Here is a 23,517-nt window from a genome sequence, read left to right as displayed (position 1 = left end):
TGGGACCCTTGAGCACCTGGGCGCATTCTCAATCACCTTTACAGCTCTATGAAGGGCACTGACCTGGACTTGAACTCAATTCTACTCCAGAGCATCCAGAGAACACCTTATCTATGCAAACACCGATTAGAAGAAGAAGAATATCTCCACTTCCTACAAGCTGTTTTCCCTTAGATTCAACCTCAAAATGAGCACAACTAGGCAACTACAAACAATACCATTAGTATATGGATGTAGTATCCTCAGGTGACCATCACCCATATAAAGTAATACAACACTGCAAATGTGTCCCTTCCTGATCACAGCCCAATATCAACTAGCGGTAACCACTCTACTGATTCTTAAGGTATTTGCTTCCTTGCATCTTTTTTCCTTAAAAGACATTTTACTGCCTAATTACTTCTAAACATTAGTTTTGCTTGATTTTGTATTTTTTGTCTACCTTCTTCTGCTATATGAACTTGTGATTTCATTCACCCATGTTACTGAGTGTAATTGTGACTTCTATTTTTATTGCCTTAATCCCATTGGTGAGTATACACAATCTATCCACTCTATGAGTGATGGGCATTTGGGGTATTTCTAGGTGTTTGGTTTTTTTTTTTTTACTATTATGAACAATGCCACAAAGAACATTCTGCTCCACATCTGGTGCACATGTGCACACATTATGAAATATATCCAGGAGTGGAACTGCCGGGTCACAATGAGGTAATGGCAAAGTGTTTTCACAATGGCTGCAACCGTTTCCATTCTCTGAGAGCGGTGCATGAGAATTCTCTAGTCATGTCTTGTGCTTAATCTCACCTTTCCTGATTACTAATCGGGTTGCGTGCTTTCTCATTTGTTTACTGACCACTGGCTACCTGCTTATTATGTGAAGAGCCTGTTCAAGGCTCTTGCCATTTTCTTCTGGGTTTTCTTATTGGTTTGTAGTATGGTGCCAAATATACACTGAGTGGCCAGATTATTATGATCTCTGAACGCATAATAATCTGGCCACTCAGAGTGTGTGTGTGTGTGTGTGTCTGTGTGTCTGTGTGTGTGTATTAGAGGCCCGGTGCATGAATTCGTGCATGGGTGGGGTCTTGCCAGCCTTGCCAGGGAGAGGGGACCTGGGCCGTTGGCCGGCCTGCCTGCTGGTCGAACTCCTGATCAAGGGGACAATTTGCATATTAGCCTTTTAATATATAGGATATACACTGAGCGGCCAGATTATTATGCATTCAGAGATCATAATAATCTGGCTGCTCAGTGTATATGTTGCAAATATCTTCTCCCACTCTGGTGTGTCCTTGTGTTCTCTTTACGTGACTTCCTATGATACCTCTTTGGTTCTCTTCTCTAGAAAACACTCCCAGGTCTGGATGTGTAGCCCAGGCTTCTGTTGAGAACCTCTGTCCAGCTGCTTATCTGTTATCTCCATTTGGATGTGCAGACGTCTTGACTAAACTTCTGACCTTCTCACTCCAAGTCTGCTCTATACTTGCTGTCTTTCCCATCTTACATAATTCTAGTCATCGAAGCCAAAACCTCTAAGTCTTCCTTGATCCTGTCTTGCTCACACCTACTTCAAGGCATTAGGAAGTTCTGTTCTCTTTGGCTGTAATGCTCTTCCCTCAGAAATCCACAGGATTATCTTCCTCCTTTCCAAGATTTTATTGATACTACCTAAATGACTAACTTAAAATTTCAACAGCCCCTTACCTGTCCTTACAGTGTCCTAATTTTTTTCTGCAGCACTGAATATATTCTCATAGTTTTTGAAGCTATCTTTTAAGTTTTCACATCAACTAGTTATTGCTGAATACAGAAATACATTTTATGTGGAAAAAACCAACAACTCAATTCTAATTATTTACCTGTAAGTTCTTTAAGATTTTTCAATTACTCAATCAGAAATAAGTGGCAGTCTTAATTCCCCTTTTCAATCCTTATATCTCTTATCTTTTTCTTGCCTTTCTGTACTGACTACGAACTATAATGATGAACAGAAGTAAATACAGCAGGCATCCTTATCTTGTTCTTGACTTTAAAGGAAAAGCTGTTAAACTGTCATAATTAAACACAATATTTGGTAGTCTTTTTGCAGACACTAATATATTTAAGTTCTATTCTTAGTTCACTAGGATTTTATCATGAGTTATTACATTTTATCAAGTCCCTTTGCTCCATGTATGAATATGATCATAATTTCTTCTGAGTCTGTGAATATGGCCAATTACACTTACAAATTTTCCATTTTTCCATTAACCTTGCATTCCTTGTATAAATGCAACCTGGCCACAATGCATTATTCTTTTAATATGTCATTGAATTCATTTTCCTTAAATTTTATTTAAGATTTTTGCTTTATTTAAGATTGGTATTTCACTGCAATTTGCCTTTCTTGAACTATACTTAAGTTGCATCATTATGGTTGTGTTAGCCTTAGAATAAGTTGGGAATCTTTTTTTTTTTTAACTTTAGAGTTTACAAAAGATTAAAATGATTTCATCCTTGATTGTTTGGTACACGTCTTAGTGAAACCATTTAAGTCTGAAATTCTTTTTCTAGGAAGTCTGTCGATCAATGATCTAATTTCTCTAATAGGTTAAAAACTCGTTTTCTATTTCTTCCTCATTCAGTTGTAGAAAGTTATGTTTTTTCAAGAATTTTGTCCATTTTATCTAAAACTTCAAATGTATTGCCATATTGTTATTCATAGGTTACTAACTTACCTTTTGAATGTAAAAAAAAAAAAAAATGATGTGATGTTTCTAGTTTCCTAACAAAGATTTCAAGCTTGGCTTTTATTTCTTTGAATGTATTAAGCTCGGTAGTCAATGTCTGATAAATCCAATATCCAAAGTATCTGTCAAGTCCATTTCTGTTGTTCTTTCTACTGGTTTATCATTCGTGAAATCTCCATCTCCATCTGCCTGGTTCTCCTTGTGTATTGGACAAAGCAGTTGAAATTTTATTTGTAGGAGGAACTTGTGGCCTAAGATGATAGTCTCTTCCTCCAGAAAATTCCATTCTCTTTTGCCAGGCACCATCCAGTTTGAAACTACCTTAATCCTAAACCAAAGCTTCATGTTCTCTGGCTTCCCCAGATGATGCAAAACTGGTACACTCTTATCCTGAAAGCATAGCTCTTCAAGACTCCAGCTTGAAGTGGGGCGATTTATCACTGTCTCCACCTCTGGCCAGCCCCAAGATCTGACTTCAGTCACACCAACCCCTCACAACTACCAAAAGCACTACTCAGTTTCTCAGCTGTTTCTTAATGAATAGCAAATGCTCTCAGGACAAAAGCCACCCCGAGTGCTGGGTCTTCTCTCAATTCCCATTCTCCCCAGACCAACAGTTCTTCACTATCTTGTTAGTTCTTTCAAATAAAAATTTCAAAGCATTTTGTTTAGCTTTTATTCACCTTTAGTGAGGTTAGTCTGAATGATCAAATCTGTCATTTTCTAGAGAGGAAGGCACAAGTAACTTTTTCAAGGAAGAAAAATAGCTAGGTCCTTCCAGAAAACTATTTTGTAAATGTTATTTCCTTGTCAGTATTGTCAACACCAAAGACTGGCGTCAAGCCTTCACTTCTGAGCAGATGGCTCCAGTAGAACATCAGACTTCCCATCCACTCAGAATACCTAAAGGGCTAAGTTTGGTTTTCCTGGATTTCCAATAGTATGATGCTGCTTAAGAAAGAAACCTGGTTAGAAAGAAGGTTAGGAAATGATGCTCCACAAATAAGATAAAGAAGTCCTTTAGGCTCTGGAGTCCACCTACTGCCCTGAAAATCCATTTCATACAAACTAGCAGTTCCTTCTTCCAAGGAATAGAGAGTCCTTTGCCCAAAGAAAGAATTCATTCTAAACTGAGACATCGTTGTAAATTAAAATTAAAAGCCTCATCTTTCTTATCTAGTCTATGAGTAAAGAAGAAAAAGGTTAAGACAGCAGCAGGATATAACTGTATATTAAGGCAATTACGGGGGGTGGGGGGGACAGCTGTAGTTCATAGTTTGAAAATGAAAAAGAACTGACCCCCCCAAAATGCAAAACATTGCAACATTTATAACGGCAAAGTTTTTAAAACATTTCAAAAGCATTTGTAGTTCTTGAAGGACATGGAAGTATCCGTCAATAACCCAGACTACTCACCTTTTCAACCAGAAATAAAATGCTCACCTCGGCTTCAATTCAACCTCTCATGCCCAGCTTCACCTAATTATTTTTACTTGCACTTTCCTTTTAATGTTAATTTCTCTCTGCCTGCATTTTCTCACATTTTTGTCAGAAAGCCGGCATAAGAAGCTTCTAAGCCCTTCCTCTCGCCCTTACATTTTTGGGAATCTGTGCTGGTACATCAAATCTAACCACAATGTCAATACACATACACACTCTTTGAAAGAAACTCAATGATCTCTTAAGACTAAAGGAGTGCATCAAGGTGCTGTCCTTTCTAATCATAATACACATAATGTAGGACCGAGAAACTTTTGGCATGCAACTGACAGGAAAATTCTGGTTTATAATTTGGCCTCTGGTGGTTGCAGCATTTGAAATGCATTAAAAATATCCCGGGAGCTCTTGGCAGATGTATCATGAATTTGATGCATAAACTCCCTGCTCCATGAACAGAAACAAGGAACAGACAAAGCTGAGGATCAGATAATTTGGGATGAAAAGCAACATTTTAAAAAAAGGAACCAAAAAAAAAACCCCCAACTCAGCCCCAACTGTTTTTGTAAGCTATTAGGTGAGAGCAATTTTTTTGACCAGCGATGGTAGCCCTGAAAAACTGAAAACCAAAAGGGCCACTGGTCTAGCCACCTTAATGAAGAACACATTTCAAGGTCTCTTCTCCCTGCCGTCGGGAGAACCAAGTTTTCATCTGAATGGATGCAATGGCAGTCTTAGCCCAGGCGCCCTTGAAGTGAACGAACAGAGTTACACACATACATGTCTCCCTGACCTGATTTTACTGCCTGCACCAAGGCACTTCATTGTCATCTTAATAACCTGGGTAACTTGGCGGGGGAAAAAGCTGCCTCAGATTCTTGTGTACATGCTGGAGAAGAATGATATTGGGAGTCCACACTCACTTCTCATACCCGGAGACACAGCCTTTCGGGAGTCAGGAAGCATCCGCTCCAGAAGACTGAATTCATTAAGATGGTATTGGAAGGAGAAACTACTCCGGAACTTAGGGCGGGGGGGGCAGTGGGGGGGTGGAGGGAGGGCAATGGGGGGGGTGGAGGGAGGGCAGTGGGGGGAGGGAGTGAGAAGGCAAATGAAGTTTGGTAAGCAGTTGTCTAGATTAAATAGGCAGATTTGGGGACTTGTTGAAACTCTTCCTCCCAGGTTTTGTTCCGGTGCTAACAGAGATGAAAGAATAATGCGTTGCATGCTATCTTTCTGAACTGCTAACCTATCCATCATTCGGCAGAGGCAGCTTGAGCAGCGGTTTCTGCCCGACTTCCTTCCTTTCCTCTGCATATCATCTTCCCATAGATGCTAGGAAACTTCAACCACTTGAATCCCAGGAGGCATTCTAACCCTAGGGATCAAGCTAATGCTAATAAAAATAAGCCACGCCACGTAACAACAGACCCAGAGAACCTTTATTCTTAAGTACTTCCCATAATCAACAAGAATGTGCCCCCTCAAAAGGACATGAGTATCATAATTTCTATTATAGCTATAGGGGCATTATTTTCTGAGGACGAGATCCAATTTCAAACGTGAATCAAAATTACAATGCTACAAACCTATTTGTTATTCTACGGTCTGAAATTTCAAAGTTGCATCAGATTGAAAAGAATCGGAGATATATGTAATACTCAGTACTCTTCTTATCTCAATCCTGTTTCAGGGTTTTTAAAAAAAGAAGAAAGTATTCGCTAACTTCTGGCAGTGGTATGGCTGAGAAGAGTGCAGGCAACAATTGAACAGGGTTTCCCAGAGAGCAGGGAGTGAACTTGATGTATCAGGCTTACATAAAACGCAAGTGAGAAAATCCACAACTGCGAAAACCATAATTAATCTCAGCAATGACAGGTCTTCCCGTTGGCAAAGGTGACTGATGGTTAACAGTTAGCCAGGGGAATTAGGAATAAAAGAAAAAAAGTGCAAGCCAGTGGAATGAATCATATCAAGAGTGACAAGACAGTTAAACTAATCATTAGAGCTTTCTGTGTACAATCGCTATTAACGATCTGGGCAATCTAGAATCTTCTATTACCTGCAAATGAGCCTGACTCTGCAGGGAGCTTCTGTGTATTGCTGTCCATGACAAACAGATGCAACTACCATAGAAAGACTCTGAGCTCTCAAAGTCAGAGACACAGGAAGAGGTTTCAATAAGTAAGGATAAAACAAGCATCAGAATTTTTAAACTTCCTCATTAGAAAATAACAGAAAGCCCTAGCCAGTTTGGCTCAGTGGATTGAGCAATGGCCCGTGGAATGAAGGGTCCCGGGTTTGATTCCTGTCAAGGGCATGTACCTTGGTTGCAGGTTTCCGGGTCCTGGTAAGGGTGCATGCAGGCGGCAACCCATCGATGTGTCTCTCTTACATCGATGTTTCTCTCTGTCTCTCCCTCTCCCTTCCACTCGCTCTAAAAATCAGTGGAAAAATATCCTTTGGTGAGGATTAACAACAAAAAAAAAAAGATACAGTAGTCCCCTTTATCTGCAATCTTACTTCCCATTGTTATCGGCAGTTAACTGTGGTCCAAAAATATTAAGTGGAAAACTCCAGAAATAAGCAATGCATAAGCTTTAAATTGCATACCATTCTGAGTAGTGTGATGAAATCTTGTACATCCCACTCCATCCTGTGTGGGACATGAATCATCTCTCTGTCCAGTGTATCCATGCCACATAGGCTGCCTACCCATTAGTCACTTAGTACCATCTTGGCCATCCAATCAACTACGGTGATGCCATACGTAGTGTTTGTGCTCAAGTAACCCCTATTTTACTTAATAATGGCCCCAAAGCACAAGAGTAATGATGCTGGCAATTCGGATATGCCAAGTGAAGCTATCAAGTGCTTCCTTTAAGTGAAAAGGTGTGTCTGTATAGGAGCAAGCATAGTATGTATAGTACATTATATGTAGTACATATACATTTATAGTACTATTTGCAGTTTCAGATGCCCACTGGGGTCTTGAAATGTATTCCCCACGGATAGGGAAGAACTACTGTAAATTTTAATTACAAAAGTAATTCATATTGTTATTAAAAAGTGAGAAGGAAAAGGGCACACAAAAATTAGACTAACTTATAAGTTCGGCACCCAAATAGAAGTACAGGTAACATTTGGAGAATGGCTTTTCAGACTTAAAAAAAAAAAAAAATAAATAATATATATATATATATTTGACATATAACACTGTGTCAATCTAAGGTGTACAACCTATTGATTTGATACATTTATACATTGTAATACGAAGGCCATTGACGTGATACCACCTCTATCACATCACATAATTAGCATTTCTTTTTTATCGTGGGAATAATTAAGATCTAGTCTCTTCACAAGTTTGATGGTTATAATACAACATTGTTGTCTATACTCACTATACTGTACATTAGACTTTTTTATTTAACATGCATGTTCTAAATCAGATTCTGATGAGGAGTTTGCTAAGGCAGCATTTCTTATAAATTTTAATTACAAATTATAATTAAACTGCAACCTCTCTTTCAAGATATCCAGGGCATGCCCTAGCTGGTTTGGCTCAATGGATGGAGCATCAGCCTGCGAACTGAAGGGTCCTGGGTTCGATTCCAGTCAAGGGCACATGCCCAGGTTGTGGGCTCGATCCCCAGTAGGGGGCGTGCAGGAGGCAGCTGATCAATGATTCTCTCTCATCATTGATGTTTCTCTCTCTCTCTCTCTCTCTCTCTCTCTCTCTCTCTCTCTCTCTTCCTCTCTGAAATCAATAAAAAAATAAAAATAAAAGGTCTTCAGGGCAGAATTTAGTTCTGATGTAGGCTTGTGCTGAATTTACCAAAAGTATAAGGAAGTTCTTTATAGGACAATTTCTCACTCAGGTAACCAATCCCAGTCTGGGCTCGGAAGGATACAGATTTTTCAGGTAAGAGTTTTCACAGAATGAAGATATAATTCTGTGTCTATCTATTAGACATATACAAAAGCAAGGGAGAAAAGCTGCGTATTCTCTTTGGTGTGTGTGTTTATTTCAGGAGCATTAACATATTCGGAGGTGCTTTAAGCTCTCTCCCAAACTTGATCCTCTAAAAGGGCAAAGAGATTTCCTCTCATCTACACTTGAAGAGACTCTCTCTTGAAGAGAGTTTTTAAAAGGTGTTAGATACCAGCTCAGTCAGCCAATGGGAAGGAAGGTGTCTCTTCCATAGCAATAATCTAATTTTGTTCTCAGGCCCAAAGAATTCCTTTGAAATGCACATAAAAGCATTGTCTAATCTCTAAGAGAGACAAGAGCCAAAGCATGATGACAAAACCAAAACTGTTCTATAAATAGCCTCTCAGTGGCCTCTGGGTGAAAAAATGCTAAACACTTTCACAGTGAACAGATCAATTCGCACGTGTCTATCAGTGACACCTGCAGTGGGGGTTGCTCTTAGCAGGTTTTTCATAGAAAAGTCCTATCCAGAAGCAGCCATCCTAGAGAGCCACAGTAAAGTGATCACACAGTGGAAAAGGCTATTGGTACCGATTACTCTAAAGGTCTTCCAGATGGAGATCGGTTCTTCCACACTGGGTGGCAGAAACTGTGAGCCTTCCACCAAGGACGGGCTGAAAACAGGAAATGCACCCTGGGGGGCGGGAGGGGGGGGGTGATGGATAACAGACCGCCAGCCCTTCTTCCCTGAAGACCTCCTCCCTGCAGCTCCCTGAGATCTCTCCGACTGGCCAGCAACAGAAGGGGGCTTCTTAGGTCTTTACCACAAAATGGGAAATAGTGAGGCCCGATGTCTAAGTGAGAGAATGAATAGACACAGCTCTAGAACTTGGCCCAGACCTCAACCCCAAACTCCCTGCCACCCGTCTCCTTTCCAGAAAAGTCTAAGAACCAGGATTGGGGAGTGAGGAGTTATTAATGGGTACAGAGTTTGTTTGGAAAAGTTCTGGGGATGGATAGTGGGATGGCTGCACAAACCATGTGAATGTATTCAATACCACTGGATTATACATTCAGAAATTGCAAATTTTATGCTATGTGTATTTCATTATATACTAGAGGCCCAGTGCACGAAATTCATGCATGGGTGGGGGGGGGGGGGAGATGATGTGTGTCCCTCAGCCCAGCCTGCACCCTCTCTAATCTGGGACCCCTTCAGGGATGTCCGACATCCCTTTCACAATCCAGGACTGCTGGCTCCCAACTGCTCGCCTGCCTGCCTGCCTGCCTGCCTGATTGCCCCTAACCTGCTTCTGCCTGCCAGCCTGATCACCCCCTAACCACTCCCCTGCCAGACTGATCGACACCTAACTGCTCCCCTTCCAGACCGATTGCCCCACTGTCCTCCCCTGCAGGCCTGGTCCCTGCCAACTGCCCTCCCCTGCAGTCCTAGTTGCCTCCAACTGCCCTCCCCTGCAGGCCTGATCACCCCAACTGCCCTCTCTGCCGGCCATCTTGTGTCCACATGAGGGCAGCCATCTTGTGTTGGAGTGACGGTCAATTTACATATTACCTCTTTATTATATAGGATATGTACCTCCTAAGAATCAAGCTAGGATTCATGAGAGATCATCTCAGAGACATGCTGACCATTCATTTGTCTAGAAACTATAAGTCAGATCACTAACAAGCAAAGACTTACCTAGAGCTCCCCAAGCAACAGAATCACACCTTCATACTATGCCTTTTGTTGAGACTTGGCCACATGCAGACTAGTGCCACACATTATATATCACTCTGGCAAAAAGAGTTTATTGTGTTGTTCAATTTATATATCATTAGTCTCTTTAGAAAGAGTCAATGCCCCTCGAAAAAATTTAAGTTTTTAATATATGACATTTTTTTCCTCCTGACCAAATAAAACTATTTTTTTAGATATATGAATTATTTTTAAAAATCACAATATTTCTCCAGGTTATAGCTTTATTTATAGGATGTGCAGAGCTTACATTTTAAGTTCAAACTTTCTTATGCCACGTGTATTACTATAACTAATGCCCCTCTCCGTGGCACATGGCTCTTAGGTTTTCATCCTTATGTAGTATCTCATTTTAATGTCCTTGGAAAGTGGGTGGGTCGTGACAAGTGAATGAGGGGCTGACTATAAACTACACACTACAGAAGCACTCACACTGAAGATGAGTGCAGAGAGAAGGAGCGTGACCTGGATAGGTTCTGATGGCTTCATAATGTGCTTTGGTCAAAGACTCCAAATACTAACAGCCATGAACGTTGAAAACAAGGAATGTTTCCGACAGTGTTAAAAATTAGGATGCCTGGTTACACACCAAACTCAGAACAACAAACTATAATTGCATCCCTTTAGTGCTAGAAGCAACATGGAGAATGCGTCGTCGAACGCTACCAAGGTAATGCAGTCAAAGGCCAAATTAACCTTCTCCCTCATTTTTTTCTCAAAATCAGAACGCACATGAATAAGCAAAATGTGTCCATGAGAAACTGCCATAAATCTCAACCAGACATGAATGCCTCGGAACCTCTATTCTTCACATTTCAACAGTGGCCATATAAATTAAAAAAAAATTTTTTTTTGCAAGACTGTAATGGTATCTTTCTTCAGTAGTCAGGTAGAAAAATGAGAATGAAACAAAGATTGAGTGAAAGCTGCCCGGGCCGTATACGGTTTTAACACTGAAGTTTCTATTCTAAAGCTTCCTGGTCTTCTCTTATAGGATAATCTATGTTGGATGGTTAGAAAAAATTTAGGAAGTTTTCTTTAAAAGCTTCGAATATCCTTTTATTATCACCTCACTAAAATACATATGTCAACCAAATTCATGAACGGAAGTGATGCCAGGAAATAGAAAATACAAGGGCGTGTTTCTACCTGTCACAGCCTGCTGGTGAATGACAGTGGTCCTCCCGGGATAATTTTATCTCTGCTCACTATTTTGGATAAGCTGTGTTAAATAATGAAAACTCCATATCCTACTTATTCTTAAGTTCATACTAAGTAGCCCACAAAATGTTTGCCTTAAACAAATTTTACTCTTGTATTTCACTAGTAAGTGTTGGGGGGGGGCAGAGGGGGAAGTACAGGAGAAAAAAGGAGGGGGGAGCCTTTGAACTAAAATAAATAAATAAATAAGAAAAAAAATCAAACCTTCCTGTATGTTTTGTGTGGTATCTTTTACAAACTATTAGTGATTAATGTTGTTTTAATATTTAAAACAAATAATTTTTTAAGTTTTAATATTTGTTTAGTAACACATTACTCACCCATTTGAACACAACTGATGGCGTGTAATTTGAACCACGGATTGTGAATACCTTTTATTTCCACCCCCCCCCAAATGGACATTTCACTTTATATCCCCACATTGTAGTACAAAAGTCCTAGTTCTGACTGCCAAAAATGTTTATGCATTCATTACAGATTCAACATAAAGGGGGAAAGAAATCTCACATTTGGTATTAATCCTCCTATATCCAAAAATACTGCATACAGCATTCACTCCCAGGCGGAGGCCTCAGGCTCCGCAGCTGTTTCTTGAAACGCTGATGTAAAATAGCTTACCTTCCCTGAGCAGATGAGCTAGGGAACCACAGTCTTCAGGATCACACTGCTGCCATCTTTACCAGGTATTTTTAATCTCCAAAGACTGTTAGCTACAAGCTCATCAGCAAATGTTTTGAGCAAACTGCTCCATCAAAGTCGTTTTTTCCTGGAGAGGACAGCAGGCAGGGGAGACGAGAGGGGAGACTGGGTAATTTACCTGCATCAATTTTCTGGAGAGCTCATTAGTGAGGAACTCTTCTTCCTTCTCATAATTTACAGCAAGGGTTTCCTTCTCCTTCTGCAAAGCCTGAATTTTCTTGAATAACGTGTTACTGATGAATTCTTCTTCCTGCTCAGCCCTGGCTTGCTGTTTTTTAAAAGGGAACAAAACAAAACACAAGTTAAGGAAACAGGAAATTTACTAATTGAAATATAGTTATTTCCAGCGAGAACACCCATTTTAATTAGAGCCCTATTTTTAACTGTGAACCAACACACCCCAAAAGCACACATCAGAGGAACTCAGCAGCAATCCCACTATTACCTGCAAGGGCCTCCCTGTACTATGTATGGTCCCTCTTCTTAAAGGGATATTTCAAAGTCATTAACAAAGATTGCTTTGCAGTTTTTCAAAGCAATCTCAAGTCTATCACCAGAATACAGAAAGCGCCTTCTCACATGGCAGATGAGTCCAATTCTGGGTACATGCATCGATCCATAACTATTCGCAAGTCACTACATCTCACAAGTTTATACAGCAGGTCCTCACATACTGTCATTTTGGTCAAGATCATTTCATTATAACGTTGATGAGAGTGTAGGAACTCAGCTCTTGTTTATATCAAATAGCCTGTTTGACAGCAGTTCCAAGAACCTATCTACAAGGTTAAGTGAGAACTTACTGTAATTATAATATCTAGGCAACATTTTTTTTTAAACTGCAGCAGAGAATTTCAGCTCACTTTAAAAAGTAAAATTATATCACCTCTTTAGGGTGTTACTGAAAGGGCTTGGGGTGTGTCATTCAAAAAGCACTACAGAGCCCTAACCGTTTGGCTCAGTGGACAGAGCATCCGCCTGCGGACTGAAAGGTCCTAGGTTTGGTTCTGGTCAAGGGCATGTATCTTGGTTGCAGGAACATCCCCAGTAGGGGGCGTACAGGAGGCAGCTGATCGATGTTTCTCTTTCATCGATGTTTCTAACTCTCTATCCCTCTCCCTTCCTCTCTGTAAAAAAATCAATTAAAAAATATATATTTTTTTAAAAAGCACTACAGATACACATGGATTCATTTACATGTTCATTGAGTAGTTACTGTAAGGAAATAAACCAAATGGCTGAAAAGTAGTTATTGCAAAGTAGTGGGGATCCAGGAGGTGAAGAGTAAGGTGGATAAAAGGAGTTTCGTTTTTTATCTATTTCCCTACTGAGACTGTTTTTGGAGGTGAGGGCAAGGAAGGTTGGGCATTACTGCATTTTAAAAAGAGATTAAAACAGGGCCAGGCATAATTCAATGGAATTGAAAATATTCTTCTGTAAACCCCCCACCCCCCATCTATGTTTGAACAGAATAAACAGAAAAAACAACCACCCTTGAAGGAAATTAATGTTTTCAGTAAGAAAATACTTGTTTCAGATGGACTCAACTGTATTTCAAAGCACCTTTTAAACTGCAACATTTTGATGCATTCATCCCCAATAATGCATTCCTGTTTCATCTGCCCAGTCAAGGGAAGGGAAGCTGCATCAATTCCAAGCCTGGTCCAGCATCTGTCACTTAAAATAACGGGAGCGCCAGAGGCCAGGGCACAAAAGGGCACCTGCATTAAGCAACTACCACCTTTTACTGTAAAAGGTCCGACAACCACTCCCGACTCCGGTGGTTTAGATTTCTGCCCATATTCACCAGCTTCCCCCAAATCCCACGCTTTAACAGGCATGGTTTCTGGGAGACCATCCTTCCTGCTCTCCATCACAGTGGCCCAGAGGAAGTACGCCAGGCTCTGGAACTGCCTGCCAAGCAATTCTCCAACAGAGAGCCACATGCAGTACTGAGACTGGAAAACACAGCTACACAGAAAGTGGAAACTTGGGGAGAAGCTCCGGCACGCCGTTTCTTTAAGAAGAAACCATGTGGGATAGTCCAGGAGAGTTGAGCTATTAGGAACACATCACAGCTAATCAATGTTTATTCCCAGCCCGGCGCATCCACTGAGCAGTCCCCCTAGGTCCCCAGTGGTTCCCTTGCACACTCCATATTTCGTCAGCACTTCTCAATGCCTATGCTTTCCACTACAGTCAAGGAAGACTACTGAGGATTCGCACTTCCCCTCCCACTTCAAACTAATCCCCAGCCGTTTTCAAAACTCATATACTTCAAGATCTCATACATGTGCAGTGGGCAGAAAGCCAAAGAATTTATTCAAAGCGTATCTGACACATTTACCCAAGTCCACAATCTGTTCAAGCTACCTGTTTTTCTGGTTTCGACTGACCAAGTCCTATAGGATTTGAATTCTCGATATTTCTCAAGTTACAGAACAAAAAGGTAGAGAGGAACGTTAATGCTTTTTTGGTGGTTTGCACTTAGAATTCAAAAGGTTGTTTTCCATACATTAATCTCATTATCAAGTCAGTCTCAACTTCCTGGAAGTTACCACCGGACATTCAATATTTTAGGCAAATTTAATCACAAGCCATAAAAGAGATCCAGACGCACAGGCTCAGCTGACCACCCTCCCTTTGCACTGTGGCCTAGAAGTGAGAAGTTGACATGAAGAGGCTAAACAGGGGTCCTCAAACTTTTTAAACAGGGGGCCAGTTCACTGTCCCTCAGACCGTTGGAGGGCCGGACTATAGTTTAAAAAAAACTAGGAACAAATTCCTATGCACACTGCACATTATCTTGTTTTGAAGTAAAAAAACAAACCGGCAAAAACACCTGCATGTGGCCCACGGGCCGTAGTTTGAGGAGGCCTGGGCTAGGCCCTAAGAGCCTGTTCATGGAGTTTCCGCCCACTTCCCATTTCATCTAACCATGAAGTCACGGGGGCAACAGATTTCAGTGTAATAGAAAGCAGAACCTTTGATAGAAAGTAGATTAGTGGTGGCCAGGGTAGGGGTAGGGGGGAAGGAGAAGGACTGCTAATGATACGAGGTTTATTCTCGGGGTGATGACAATTTCTGGAATTAGTGCTGAGTTTATACAACCTTGGTGACTATACTAAAAACCACCCAAGTGTACACTTTAAAAGGGTGAGTTTTATGGTAATATGAGTAATATCTCCATTAAGAAAAAGAACTCTGATGATGAACAGGGTCAATATTTCACAGAACACCTGGTTTCCTTTGCAATCCTTCCCGGTGTTAAAAAGAAACAAAAGACCAAAATGGAGTTCCTTGCAGTAAGCCCCACCAAGACCTAACTAAGTACTAACCTAATTGCAGTCTCGGCCTCTCCCAGGAATGGAATTTTAAAACAATCAATCTAGACTTTCCCGGTCTGGGCTGGTGAGGTAATCTGTAATCTGGCTGATAAAACCCGCTGCCTTCAGGAAGATGACTTTGCCTGAAATAATCCACTCTTTTAACTTCCTCGTCCCACCCTCCTTCTGCCCATAAAAACCTTCTGTTTCATGCAACTGCTCAGAGCCCCTTCCTCTTTACCAGATGGGTGCTGGCTCAATTCAAGAATCGTTCATTGAACCAATCAGATCTTCACGTTGACTTGAACTTTTTTTCTTTAACACCAGGGAAAGCAGCAATCTTTTTTAAATCCGGGGCAGGGAAATGAAGAGGGCTAGATCTGCTCTAGAAGTACTTTCAAAGTAAGTGACGTGTCACCAGTCTGTCACCAGTCGTGAGAGACAGGGAGGCCTTGGCAAACAAAAATCATCCTCCACTTTCGAATAGGCACGTATTTCTAGGCAAAGCTCATTAATAAGAAATGCCACTCTCAGGGCCCATGAATAACAGGAGGAAGCTGGTTAAACCAATCTAACGGAGGCGGCGGACAGAGCCTAACAGAGTTTATTAAAGGTTTCTTAAAGGGCTGTTATTCTGCCTCCCACAGCATCTCAACACCCAGAGAAAAACCAACATGGGGAGGACAGGATTCGGGTTCCTCGTTCACCCTGTTTCCAATTGGTCTCAGATCATTTTAGGAATTAACACGTAAATGCTGACAAAAAACAAGCTGCTGTATCTAATTATAGGCTCAGAGGAGACTGGTTTTAGAAGAACAGATAAGGTGTACTGACAACCATGAATAAAAGTTAATTATCAGAGGATGAGCCATGCAGTACAGAAAATCAGTAAGTACCCACTTTTTTTTTGTTATTTTTTTGATCCTCACCTCTAAACCATACTCTGAATGAGGATATTTTTCATTGATTTTTTTAGAGGGAGTGGAAGGGAGGGAGGAGAAGAGAGAGACACATTGACTGCTGGCTTCCTGCACTCGCTGTGTGACCCATCCGGGGATGGAGCCTGCAACCCAGGTACATGCCCTTGACCGGAAATCGAACCCGAAACCCTTTGGTCCGTGGGCTGTCCTCACTCCAACCACTGAGCCAAGCCGGCCAGCGTGTGAGAAGTATCCACTTTGTTCTTGAGCTTAGTCCTGGCTTTTTCTTCCCGAACTCCAAAACAGGCCTTTTTATTTATGACGTAAAATAAATTACCTTTCCAATTTATTCCCCCCCAAGAAGCCAAGAGCCACAGCAAAGAAGCAAACCACAGGCACCGTTTGCAACCGGTGCCCTAAACTGGCTATCCCAGTGGTCGGCAAACTCATGAGTCCACAGAGCCAAATATCAACAGGACAACGATGGAAATTTCTTTTGAGAGCCAAATTTTTTAAACTTAAACTTCTTCTAACGCCACTTCTTCAAAATAGACTCGCCCAGGCCGTGGTATTTTGTGGAAGAGCCACACTCAAGGGGCCAAAGAGCCGCATGTGGCTCGCAAGCCGCGGTTTGCCGACCACTGGGCTATACTATATGAAATTTCATTAGTTGTATCAATATATTTTCCTTTTTACCTGAAATGCTTAAACATCTCAGCATACCTAAACACATCCAAATTCAAAAATAAAATTCTATTTCAGTAACTCAATAAATAAAATTGTATGTCAAGATTAACTATATAACTCTATAAACTCTCAAAAGAAAATAAACAAAAACATTGAGAAAATTTTCAAGAAAAACCTTTTCTTAGTGTTTTGCATATGTTTGTAGATTGAAGATTAAAAAATGATTCCTTCCTCTGGAGGAAATTTAAAAATTTGTGATCCTATGCTCATGTTCAATATGATTCTAATTGCTATGTTTAGAAATAGAGTGAATTTGGTATAATCTTATTCATGTATTAGTGTCTGCTATTTTGCTCCTCACTTATCAGTAAACGCTCAATGTCTGCTAATGTGAGGACTAGAGTACAAAACATTTCTCCATCATTATTTCCCCATCCTACCAAAACATCAATGTAACAACGGGGATTGGAGAGGGTGGACAAAAAAGATATGGGAGGAGGGGAAACAGAAGAAATGTACCAGGTCCACTGGAAAAAAATAAACACCAAAAGAATTATTAGAGAAAATTATTTCCTCCTGAGTCAGTACTTACTTAGGCAACCATACTCTAAATGAGCACAATTTTCTGCAGATAAGAAAAACACAGTTCGTTCTGACCCGCTGCTATTATGACCAAGGCACAAAATTGATAGGAAATTCCAATGTGATTGTTTAGTGTTTCTGTTCTTTATCAGTGGCATTTGGAGATCCAGGGTGAGTACAGAAAGGCGAAGGCAGAAACTCTCAACAGTAGCACTCACTGCTGAGGAGAAAATCCAAGTGCCAAAACCAAAATTATGTGGAATGATGCAATTCATGATCTGTAAATTGTTTTTTTAAAAGGATGGCTTTTCAAAGCAAGAATTACAAGCAAAATGGATTTGATAGCAGCCATACATAAAGAATATAATCAAGAAAGTTCAAGTGACTACCAAGATAACACTGTTGCATTAATTTTATAAGAAATTCCTTTTAAGGAATTTTTAAAAGAAATTCCTTTTGATTGCTGACTTGTTTTAATACAATACAATACAGTAAAATAAAATCCTAGAAGTAAGATACCTTAAAGCTCTAATGCAGCGGTCGCCAACCTTTCAGACCTCACGGACCACGGGTTGGCAACCACTACTCTAATGCATATGAGTCCACGCAGGCTCTATTTATCATTTAAATTATTTACATTTCTGAATATATTTAAATATATCATTCTAACTATTTAAATTTACTATTCTGTTGACTAGTCACTTACAGTCCACATTTATTGATTTTAACACCTCAGCTTAAAGTAGCATCTAACACCAAATTAGTACAAAAAGCAAATTAGTACAACACAAAGCCAGGCAACTGAATAAAATCCTGTTCTGTCATTTATTAGGTGCACCACTGCACTACTGATTGTTCCAGGAGACGCTCAGAGTTCAGCAGAACTCATGACTGATGGCTGGCACCTCTTACAGGATTAGCTGGAAAATCCGTCATACCAATGGGTTTAACACCACAAACAACTGTCCTGCACTGTCTAACATTTAAGTGTCGGTATTGCAGGGGTGGGTAGCAGGTGATGCATTCATTTCCTCTATTAGAAGATCTAGGGGATGATTTCCATTACCTGCTTGAGGATTATAATTCTCTATTTAGTCTGCTTATTTCCTCCACATATTGCACACTATCTTATAGTAAAAGCAATTAATAGTCAACAAGTGAACATATTATTCATTACATTCAGGACTGCCAGCAAATCACTTAAATACAGAACAGAATCCTGATTAGGCCTCACAACTGTGCTATTCTGCCCCAGATACTAGCAATGGCCTAGGGTAGGCCATTGTTACAGGATGCAGGACAGGAGAGAAAGCAGCAACAAGGGTGACTTTCAGGACAAGAACTCAGAGAATCTTGATATTAAGAAGGATCCCTAACAGCTACCAAGCTTGATCGAGCTGCAGTGCCCCTCAAACCAGCGAGAGTGAAAGACCAGTCTTCACCACCCATCTACAGGAGAACAAACCCTATACCGCTGTGCATGGCCTCTTCCACGTAACTGAACACAACTCTGATTACACGGCTCACCGCCTGAATTCAACACCACCCAAACTCGTCCACACCCAATTCAAAATGAGTCCACTGATCACTTGCTTGGATATGGAGCAATGAGAAATTGATAGAGAAGTTGCTAAATGTTTACATTTAAAGACCATAAAAAGAGTGAAAAGGCAGCCCTCAAACTGAAGGAAACTTGCAAATCATGTAACAAAGTGATGAGTAGTATCCAGAATATATAAACACTATAAAGAAATATAACCCCCAATAGAAAAAGAAAACTATCCCAATGCACAGGCTTCAAACAACATGTTAGTTGCCATCATTCCATGGACTGATGAGTGGATCCTTGCCTGTTTCACCAAGGCTGCATCAGGGGGTTCAGCTGAACTCGACAATCCCAGATCAAGAGGGTCGGCAACACATTCAAAGAGCCTCCATCTCTGAATGGGAGGAGCAGTAAAATATTCAGCCAGGATACTTCCCTTTTTCAAAGCTTCTTCCCTTTTTCTGAAGGCACAGATTTCCTAAAATGTCCCAAGGTTTTCCCGTAACTGATCAACATGGAAGAGGAGTAACGCTAGCGTTTGGTTCATCCTTTAGGTCAGGCGCAAGTAGGACGACTATCTGCCTTGTTCACGACCAAATTAAGTACGGTCGGAAGCTTTTTTCTTTTTAATCTTATATGCTATATTCATATTGCTAAAACATTCATTTCCTCTCCTGATGACAGCACTAGAGAATGCACAGTCTCACAGTGGAGTCACAATCCATTTTCCCAATTATAAACACAGGAACTGCTCCCGCAGGGTCAGGATGAGTAATCTCGGGTTTATAAGCAATATATAAAAAGAGATCAGGCAAAAAGAAACATCTGTGCCTAACAGTCTCAAGCCACACACCATCGTTAAGAACGAGAGTCACACACTAGATAGAGATCTATGGATAGAAACCCAGAGAAACGACCACATCAGGGTTCAGTGTTGGAGAGTCACGTCACCGATTAACGTGAATCCATGACCTTCACGTTGATGAAGTTACTACCTCCTGGGGCCATGGGGAAAGTTAGCCATTGCTCTTGGAAGATGTGTTCTTAAAAAGTGAGGTCTCGCCCTAGCCAGGTTTGATTCCGGTCAAGGGCACATACCTAGGTTTAGGGCTTGGTCCCCACCAGGGGGCCTGCAGGAGGCAGCTGTCTCTCTCATCGTTAATGTTTCTATCTCTCTCCCTCTCCCTTCCTCTCTGAAATCAATAAAAATACATTTTTTTAAAAATGAGGTCTCTCATTTTTTTTTTCCCACAAGAAAGCTGCCAATGCCACACCCTCTATACCTCTACCTATCCCCAACCAACCCCAAGTGTCCAAACCTGGCACTGGGGCAGTGACTGAAGCCTGGAGAATAGGGGTGTGAAATGTCTACAGCTCTATCTCCTTGGAAAATGAGGGTCACTACTCAGTTGCCACCAGCACAGGCAGAGGCCAGTCAGGCAGGAATGTCGTACTCCAAAGGTTCAATAGGGGGCGGTGTGGTAAAGTGACCTCTGTGGAACAGGCAGGCAGGCCAACTACAGCCAAAATGACGGGAGTCATCCACCTCTCCTTCCACTCTCCTCCCTACAAGCTACATTCCAAAAGCCACAGAAATCGTGAAAGAAATTAACAATGACAAAACAAAAATTTGAGCAAAGAATAAACTCATTGGCAGTCCATTTCACCCTGGAGGTTAAATTGCTTGCAAATGAATATTACTCCAGATCAAATACTGGCCATGCACCATTCACCAGGTGCCTAACTCGAAGCATCACCATGACGGGAACCCTGTATTTCTAAACATGTCCCCACTACTGCTGACAGGGGCAGGGGTGAGCCTCAACATTACTCCCAGGACGCCTCCCCCACCTGCTTCCCTCCAATAATAAGTTCTTAACCAGAACAGCTAAGGAGCAGCAGCCACTGCAGTCATTAAATTTTTTTAAATTTAATTCAACACATACAACAGAGCATCTCCTGCATGGCAAGCACTATGTGGATATGGCAGTGAACACCACAGACACTGCCCCTGCCCTGCAGGGGTACATAACACAATCCTCCCAGCAATTAAAGGGAAGTAACACCATTAATACATACAGTTAGCAATTGGCCTTGAAATGAACTTGGCTGCAGAAAAAATAGCCTGAAGAATCTATAGAGATTTTAAATGAGATTAAGCTACACCGAAGGAAAAAAAGCTAAATATTTTTTACCCACCACAGTAACAAAAGAAATGGCTGGGCACATAGCACTCCAAAACCTGCAGAATAATGAAGTCCATAAATGTATACAAATACACAAAATGGATAGTAGTGTGTATGTATAGATAAACATATACATGTATGTGTGTGTATATGTGTTTATAAATGGATATTTAACTTTATGGATTGCATTCCTATAATAAATGATAATGGCGGTCAGTGTTTAGGTATGGATTGTACGTATGGAACTATAACAGTCTCCTCCACACATTATCTCTATGGATTATTTAATTCACACATTTCAGCCCCACATCATGCATGGGTTTACGGGCTGCGAGAGGTCAAGCAACTTGCCCAAGGATCCAAGCTACTGAGTATCAAGGCTGGGAATCACCAAGCAACTTGCCCAAGGATCCAAGCTACTGAGTATCAAGGCTGGGAATCACACCTCATCCTTGGACTGGCTCCAGAGCTCCCAGTCCTCCTTATGGCGCTCCCCACCATTCAATGTCTCCCCTGCCCAAGGGAGGCAGCATCTCCTGCCGCTAAAGCCAACGTTATCTGTGCTGTCCCACAGTGCCCGGGCATCGCAAAGCAGCTCTTCTTGGGGAGGAGACACCCTGTAATTTCCTTTCCCAAACAAAGTGGCTTTGCGTGACTGACAGGTGATTTTTATGAACTGCAAAGGAGCCACTTTTTGCTACTGCTACCACTGCCGCTGCAAGTAGGAGATTACATGTTTCCGGATGGCACACACAGACCGTACGTATTGTTCCTGTGTGATGACAGCAAGCTCTGGGCATTTAGCTTTTCTCCGCACGCTCTCTCCTCTTTCAGAGAATGAATAAAGGGGCACCTGGCAAGGGTGAGAAAAGGTATGTCTAAGAGACCATGGGTGGGGGCAGGTCGGCAATAAGCAGACCAGTGAGGCTATGAATTCAAGTCTATAAAGAAACTGCAGGGTAAGAAAAGTCCTCCAATGGCTATCCACCCCACTCAGAAATAGTGATTCCTTCCCATCATCTACCACACCTCCTGTGAGTAAAGATTTACTTAATAAGGATATATAAAATGCATTCACTTATTGTACGCACACATGCAACTGGGAGGGGCTGCCTTGTCCGCAAAGGATTCCCAAAGCCCAATTTCAAGACGGCGTTAGTACCACCTAATACTCATGTGAAAAAAGAAAAGATCAGCTATTGGGCCAGCTGAGGGGTGGGGCCCAGAGGTTGGCAGGAGCAGTCCAGGAGGTGAACCAGAGCGGATGAAAGGACACTGCGCTAGCCATGGGGGACCTCTGCGCTGGACCTGGTCTTATGTTTACTCCTAATTAACTCGGCAAGCCTCCTCCTTCCCTGAGCCTGCGCTTCGCCCTCTGCAGAATATGAAATAGCCGAACATCCTTCATGACACAGCAGCTGAGAACAAACAAACAAAATCAGTCACACCCCCCGACGGATCCTAGGAAAACCTGCTGTCGCCAGCTGACACTGACGCCAGGAAAGACAGTGATCAGGAGCGGAGTGGGAACCAGAACCCACATCTCCCTACTCCCCCTCCAGTGTTCTCCCCACGTCAGCATCCTTGCTTTGAACAGCAACTGCTAGGAAGTATCCCCCAAATCCAGTGGACACTTGGCAGTAAGTAAAAGAGAATAGTTCTATGATTAAATATAAGAGAATAGAACTCTCCCCCAAGAGTAAAAGGCCTCTGGATCAAAGGACTTTAAGAGGGAGGAGAGGAGGAAGTGAATTAAAAAAAAAATAGCCTTGTTATAGAAAACTTCCACGTATATATTTTTAAAGACGACTATGCGAAGCACTGTTAACATGGCCATCCATCCCTTCTAGACGCGATGCTCAGACACATGACAAAATCGGTTCACGTTATAGGCACACTGTATTCCTTCACCCCACTTATTATAGTGCAAGTCTTCTCGGTGATTAAACGTTCCTCCAACCGTTTTCTGATGTCACAAATGTCCTCTCTCACTGATGTGCCCAAACCAGCTCCCTGACATTCCAGATGTTTCCAATCCTTCCTGCCGTAAGAACTGTTACAAAGAACGTGCTTCAACAAAGTCCGATACTGCACTAGCCGGAGGCTCCTCCAGCAGATTCCCCAAGCCTGGGTTTCGGTATGCAGTTAAGACGTGGGGATTTAAGCAAACGTCGACCTACACTCACAGCTACAAAGCTGTGTCTGTTTCCTGTGCAGTTGCAAGTGAGCAAGCGGCAGCCTTTACTTCCCGTTCATCGTCTGCTGGCTCATTCCAAGCCGTCTCGGGGTTTGGCCTCTCCGCGACTCTCTATGGAAGCCAACCACAACGCTTTGGTTCAAGGGGAGGGCTGGCTTTGTGATTTGGGGGGTGTTGAGGTATAGAGATTCTGATTTTCTGTGAGGAAGGAGGAAGAGAAGGGCTTTCACTTGTAGCAAGGGTTTAACTTTCAGCATAGTTTCTATTCTGGTTGGACACAGGGATATAGCG

General features: G+C 41.7%; 1 protein-coding gene across 2 annotated transcripts in view; it reads right to left on the bottom strand.

The window, feature by feature from the left end:
* The window catches only part of CCDC6 (coiled-coil domain containing 6), a 111,078-nt gene that overhangs the window by 52,359 nt on the left and 35,202 nt on the right, over positions 1-23,517 (bottom strand). For both annotated transcript variants that reach the window (XM_028151510.2, XM_008145477.3), the window contains exon 2: positions 11,901-12,050. In XM_028151510.2, the coding sequence (XP_028007311.2) occupies positions 11,901-12,050 (150 nt within the window). The remainder of the gene's footprint in view (positions 1-11,900; positions 12,051-23,517) is intronic.

This window comes from Eptesicus fuscus, chromosome 17 (genome assembly GCF_027574615.1).
Source record: "Eptesicus fuscus isolate TK198812 chromosome 17, DD_ASM_mEF_20220401, whole genome shotgun sequence".
NCBI lineage: Eukaryota > Metazoa > Chordata > Mammalia > Chiroptera > Vespertilionidae > Eptesicus > Eptesicus fuscus.
The sequence above is the reverse complement of the archived record's forward strand: the minus strand, read 5'-3'. Positions and strand labels throughout refer to the sequence as shown.